The sequence below is a fragment of the Raphanus sativus genome, chromosome 2 (genome assembly GCF_000801105.2).
Source record: "Raphanus sativus cultivar WK10039 chromosome 2, ASM80110v3, whole genome shotgun sequence".
Taxonomy (NCBI): domain Eukaryota; kingdom Viridiplantae; phylum Streptophyta; class Magnoliopsida; order Brassicales; family Brassicaceae; genus Raphanus; species Raphanus sativus.
Genome location: NC_079512.1, coordinates 37,541,114 through 37,547,240, shown reverse-complemented (window position 1 = coordinate 37,547,240; position 6,127 = coordinate 37,541,114). Strand labels below are relative to the sequence as shown.

General features: G+C 37.1%; 2 protein-coding genes across 4 annotated transcripts; one reads left to right on the top strand and one right to left on the bottom strand.

Moving 5' to 3' along the window:
- Nucleotides 1-1,042: 1,042 nt before the first annotated feature.
- On the bottom strand, nucleotides 1,043-2,955 carry LOC108825901 (uncharacterized). Of its 3 annotated transcripts, none has more exons than XM_018599271.2 (3): nucleotides 2,863-2,955; nucleotides 1,513-2,331; nucleotides 1,043-1,382 (listed from the first exon to the last, which is right to left on the bottom strand). In XM_018599271.2, exons 2-3 carry the CDS (start codon nucleotides 2,313-2,315, stop codon nucleotides 1,208-1,210), a joined length of 978 nt encoding a protein of 325 aa, XP_018454773.2. In that variant the 5' UTR covers nucleotides 2,316-2,331; nucleotides 2,863-2,955; the 3' UTR covers nucleotides 1,043-1,207. The 3 variants fall into 3 exon arrangements, with proteins under 3 accessions (XP_018454773.2, XP_018454765.2, XP_018454779.2); XM_018599263.2 differs by having other exon boundaries at nucleotides 2,857-2,943; XM_018599277.2 differs by having other exon boundaries at nucleotides 2,757-2,892.
- Nucleotides 2,956-3,088: 133 nt separating this feature from the next.
- LOC130508256 (RNA demethylase ALKBH9B-like) lies at nucleotides 3,089-5,302 on the top strand. Its single transcript, XM_057003638.1, has 6 exons — nucleotides 3,089-3,355; nucleotides 3,502-3,936; nucleotides 4,086-4,171; nucleotides 4,260-4,570; nucleotides 4,650-4,721; nucleotides 4,826-5,302. Exons 1-6 carry the CDS (start codon nucleotides 3,196-3,198, stop codon nucleotides 5,190-5,192), a joined length of 1,431 nt encoding a protein of 476 aa, XP_056859618.1. The 5' UTR covers nucleotides 3,089-3,195; the 3' UTR covers nucleotides 5,193-5,302.
- Nucleotides 5,303-6,127: the final 825 nt, after the last annotated feature.

Genomic DNA, 6,127 nt, shown 5'->3' with positions numbered 1-6,127 from the left:
CCACAATAGTACAAACAACTAAAGAAATTTTACAAAAGAGTTGCTCATATCCCTTAAACACTGTAGGATCCATGTCTGCAAAAAATAGAAATGACTCTCCCATGTGGCATTTACCTTCTAACGACAACTCAGCAAAGTCTTTCCTCATATCCCTTAAACACTGTAGGATCCATGTCTGCAAATATAGATATGACTCTCCCATGTGGCACTTGCCTAGCACCACAAGCTGACATATACCCCTCTGATAAACTCTAAACCACAAATTTGATTTTGGATCACACTTATGACGAGAGAAGTTTTCTTCTCCCACCACCATGTTCTAAGGCCACTAGAGTATATAGCATTTTCTTCTGTCTTTGAACCAATTACAACTCTTTTGCAGTTTTTATGTCACATTTGATGTGAGTCTTCCCTGATGATAACTGTCAGTGTCACAATCTGTACTCCGGTTTCTCCTTTCTTAGGAAAAAAAAAGAAGTGAATGTGTTTATTCTTTCAGATTTAGAGAGACTAAAAGAAGTCACTTCAAGGTGTTTCCTGTTTGTAAATGCCTACAATCGGTGGATACTCTCATGTTCTGTGAATGAAAATGACCAGAGGAGAAATAATGTTTATTACATAAATTTCTATAGGAGACAATGCCTGTCCATGTCACAATAATGGAAGAATATTTTGATCCTTTCTACTTGTAATTCTTGCACTGATTTTTTTTTCTACTATACAAACGAAAACATGATTGGTTCAACGACCAGTAGAAAAGTTTGGTTTTGATGATTTGACTCCATAAGGAAGAAGAGATATGCACAACCTCTCTTTCAAGATACCAAGTCAAAACATATACTTTTCATGTATTCAAGTTTGACATTCTTAAAGCATTGTCTTCAATCTACATCATTGGAATCAATATGCTCCGGAGACTAAACTCCACACGTTAAGTTACGTTAGGTACTTTCAGGATTTCATTATATCATAGAGCATGAGATCAAGAGAGCGATGCTTGTAACAGAATCTCTCGCAATCTATGCATCATGTCCCAGAGAGATGTACCAAAGACTACTTTATTTGCTTATTCAAAGCCATGATTTTTACAGAGTTACCAGAATATCAAATCTAAAAAACATAAAAAATCACATAGGCCATAGCAAATTAAGTACGGCTACTATGTCGAATGATCCTGTCTTTTTGCCAAGAGATGAAAGATGGAGGATCAGATGTTTGAAGCATTCAAAGCCATGAATTTGCATTGTTCATTCAAGGCTAGAATCTGCGCTTCTTTCTTGTCAAGAAGAGCGGTTAGCTTCACGTTCTCCTCCATCAGCTTTTGAATTTCTACCTCTTTCTGCGCTTTCTCGCCTTCCAGCTGTGCAGACTTGGCAACCAGACTGCTTTCACAATAATAAGAAGAAAAACATCTATAAGAATGGACTCAACAAGTCAGTTAACCAACTGAACAATCACATACCTGTCTCATCATTTACATAAAAGAGCTTAACAAAAGGAGATGAGACTCACCGTGCTTCGATAGTTTTGAACTGCCTTTCCGATGAACGAAGTGTCTCAACAGCATTGGTGGAAGTATTGACGTAATTTCTAAGTGATTCAAACTCCGTCTTCACACGACGGAGCTCCTCTTCTTTCTCAACAGCTTCCTCCCTATCTCTCCTACTGGCTTCAACCAGTGTCTTGATTATCTCCATTGTTTTGTTGAGAACACCTTTATTCCCAAGCACTATCTGTTTCATCCCATCCACACTCGATAACAAATGCTCGATTTCGACTGTCTTCCTTCTAATTTCTTCCTCACCTATAATCACCCTCTCCTTATGGAACGAGGCTTCGGATTCTGCCGCTGTGACCCTCCTCAGAAGAGACTCCAGCACATCAGCGACCATCTGTATGAATTGGATCATCTTCAAAGTACAAGCTCCATCCCGTATGACCAAGGAGTCTTGGTTCTTCTCGCTAGTTCCAGGAAACGTATCTTCTTCCCCTGGACTATGAAAAGTTAGAAGAGTGATGATGTCCTTGGCCACTTCGGAAACTGAACCATCATCTTCTAGTGGTAACTGTTCAGCACCGAGCGACTCATGTGCTAGAAGATCAGGAACGGCCAACAGAGCTTTTGACCTCAAATAGTGTAAGCTGGCTGCAGCTGATTTGACCCTATCTAGCAGAACACCCAACTCTTCAGCTTGTAAATTACAATCTACATGATGCAGTTGACCAAATTTCATCTCAAGGCTTTCTCTTGATGATGAATCATGTGCAGCAGCAGCCATACCTATTCCCAATCTCTTTTTCCAGAAACTAAACATGAATAAAACCTTCTCTCTGCAATAATATAAAAGAAAAAGATTAAGAATCCAAACTAAAACAAGATTATCTAGTTGGTTGGTTTGGTTGACCTAGAAAATAAAGAAAATCAAATGGGGCTCATATTAATGTGTTAAGTAAGTAAGTCTCCTATTGACTGAGCAATGACAATGATTGATATGAAGATCAAGACATAAACCAATTATTTAAAAAAATATAAAAAAATGTAGCTTCAGAAGATAAGTCATCTACTATCTAAGAGCAACAACACTAAATCATACATAACCATTTCCACTGATTTTGAATCAATCTGGACCGTCTCAGAAACACTAGCAGAAACACAACTGAACAAGAGGATCAATAGACAATGGTGGTCTCGAAGCACTAATAAGAGAACCATATTTAACACAGTAGAGGGTTGAAACATTATAAGCTAAATTTACCAAGAGAAAACCGTGACTGTCTCCTTAAGATCGAAAGGTCGTGAGCACGAATCTAGAACGCAATTTAACAAAATTATGGCACAAAAATAATGATCCGTACGGTTACCAGGAGATTATGTTTCGAGATTTGCTCCGGTCGATTCGAGTCTCGTCGCCGATTGGCTGAGATAATTGCAGAGATTAAGGGGGGAAGAATAATAACTAGATTTAGACCCATTGGGCTTGCTGTAAAGCCCACATGGATCATAAGTGTGGTCGGCATGTCTATAACTGACTGTACGTAAATACCGAAACTACCCCTAGTGGGTTGTTGATAAATCAACCCTGGCTGACTCAATAGCAAAAGAGAGAAAATAGAAAGTAAACGAACCACAGAATCGTTCAGTCCGTACAAACCGAAACTTTGTTTTCTTTTTGCGAGATTGTGTGAAGATAGAAGATGGAGCCAGTCGAAGACGACCCTTTCCTCCGGAAGTATCAGCCATCGGATCTTAAGATTGCTTCGGAGTTTCTAACAACTTGGCTGCCTTTCTTATCTAGAGATCTCTGCTCAGACTGCGTCCATGTTCTCTCCCATCGTATCCGTTCTCTACACCCAGGTTTCAATGATCATCATTAGTGTTGATTAATCTACACCGATTTATCAAACTAATCCATATTATGTATAATATATATATATGTTCTTGAGATCTCTGTTTTGTGTTTTTTCCTTTTATGTCTAATTGTGTTCTTTTCTTTATTACAGAGTATTCTAGTACTAAGACAGAGACTGTTGCTGGAGATGATAAACCGGTTTCTGATCTGGTGGTGGAAGACATGGATTCTGAAGCTGCTGGTGATGATCATATCAATGCTTTTGAGACTGCGACTCCTAAAATGTCTTGGGCTGATATGACACAAGAGGATGGGCTCAGTGATGAAGAAGAAGAGGAGGTGAGTAAAGACTCTAGGAAGACTCCTGCGAAGCGTAAATTGTCTAGGAATGAAAGAGAGCAGTATGGGTTTGTGAACGTGAAGAGGATGAAAGTGTTTAGCTGTTTCGAGAAAGTTAAAGGGAGACGCGTTGATATACTAGAGGGACTTGAGTTGCATACCGGTGTTTTCAGCGCTGCGGAGCAGAAAAGGATTGTTGATTATGTGTGTGAACTACAAGAGAAGGGTCGCAAGGGAGAGCTTCAAGGTTTGTTATTATAATGTCAGATCATAGAAACTCTTAACGTTACTAACGATTTAATAACTATCTTTGTAGCTCCAGAATGTTTCAGTTTATGCGCCTACCTATTAAAAATATTTATCTTGTTTTTTTCTAATTTTCGTGTATCTATATAGAACGTACTTTCACTGCTCCGCATAAGTGGATGCGAGGCAAAGGAAGAGTTACTATTCAATTCGGATGTTGTTACAACTACGCAACTGTAAGTGAAGTGACTCTGTTTTTTTTTTCTTACAAATATGATCAAACTCAAGTGACTTGTAATAAGAGTTTTTTTTCTCTTTTGACAGGACAAAGCGGGGAACCCACCAGGGATCCTTCAACACGGAGCTGTTGATCCAATACCATCTCTTTTCAAAGTAATTATCAGAAGGTTGGTAGGGTGGCATGTGCTTCCTCCAACATGCGTACCTGATAGTTGTATCGTCAATATATACGACGAAGGTGATTGTATACCTCCCCATATCGATAACCACGACTTCCTCCGACCTTTCTGCACAGTCTCGTTCCTCAGTGAGTGTGATATACTCTTTGGATCAAATCTTAAAATCGAAGGACCTGGTGAATTCTCTGGTTCTTACTCGTTGCTGCTTCTTGTCGGGTAAGGATTTATAACATAGGTTTGAAACATCTCTTTGATATTTCTATGGCTTACGATTTTTTTTGTTTTTCGCTCTCAGGTCAGTTCTAGTGCTAAAGGGGAATGGTGCCGATGTAGCTAAGCATTGTGTACCTGCGGTTCCCAAGAAGAGGTAACCTATATGGTCCTAAATAAACTGTTTGGTGACGTTTGCATATATGTTCACAAGTGTGCACTTGCTCATTCTGTTGTGTGTTGCCTCGGTTGTGCTTTTAGGATATCGATCACGTTTAGGAAAATGGACGAGTCGAAAAGACCAGTCGGGTTCACCCCGGAACCTTATCTGGAAGGGATCAAGCCGTTGCCATACGAATCGACCACCAAGCTGAGTACTCCTCCTGCTGTTGCAGCCATTAGCTCTTCAAGATGGGGCAACGACCAAAATGGTACTAAATACAACAGCGGAGGAGGCGGACACAGAGAAGGACGCAAGCATCATGAGTCGAGAAGAGGTTATCATCATTCCGAGAGTCGAGATTGGTCGTCATCATCAAACCGAAGAAGAGGAAGCTCACGACACTCTCCTAGCACAGCTTATAGACCCAAGGTGCATAGTAATAATACTAGCTCTGACAATGTTTGAGTAAGAATTTACTTTCTGTTTGTTATATTTCTATGTTTGTAATACAAACTTAATTATTGATTTTACCACATAATAAAACAATAAACTATGGTTCAAAGAAAATATAACAATTTCCAAAATGTTGTTAGGCTATTGGCATAGATCTGGGCAAAAAATATGAATCTGAAAAATCAAAAAAATATTATCGAAACTGAAACGAAATTGATTAGATATTCGACGTTTTCGATTTTGGTATTTAGAGAACTGAACCCGATCCGAATCAAATTATTTCGAATATCTGAATGTATCTAAAACATATTTATATTTAAATTTATTAATTATTTTTATTTTTAGTATACATTTGAAAACATTCAAATTATTTAAAATACTTAAAAATATATACAAATAATCAAAAGTAAATGTATCAAATAGCTAAAATATACTCAAACCGTCAAAATATTTTAAATATCTATTGATTCTCTATCTAAATATTCAAAATAAACCAATTTTATGTTAATTTATGTCTTTTGATATATGTTATTCAAATCTGTATGTAATATATTATTTTATTTATAGATTTTGAAAAATTTATAATATATAACAAATTTCAGAATTTTAAAAAATTCTTTGACCCTAACGAGTTATCCGAACCCGTAAAGATCCGAACTGAGTTCCAAATTGAAATTTAGATAGAGTTGAAATCTTTGACCCTAAAAACTTGAAACCCAATTAGATCGGATTAGATAGATATCCGAACGCTCCTAGACATAGATAAGTTTTTCACCAAAATCTCTCACTAATTATATTAATAATTAATTGATGAATTTTTTAAGAAAAACTAAATTCATGTATTTACCAAGATAAGGATTAAGAAAACCAAACAAAAACTCAAATAAAATTTATAATTAAATAAAATATACTTTATATTCTAGATTTAGACTGTAAAATCCAAAAAT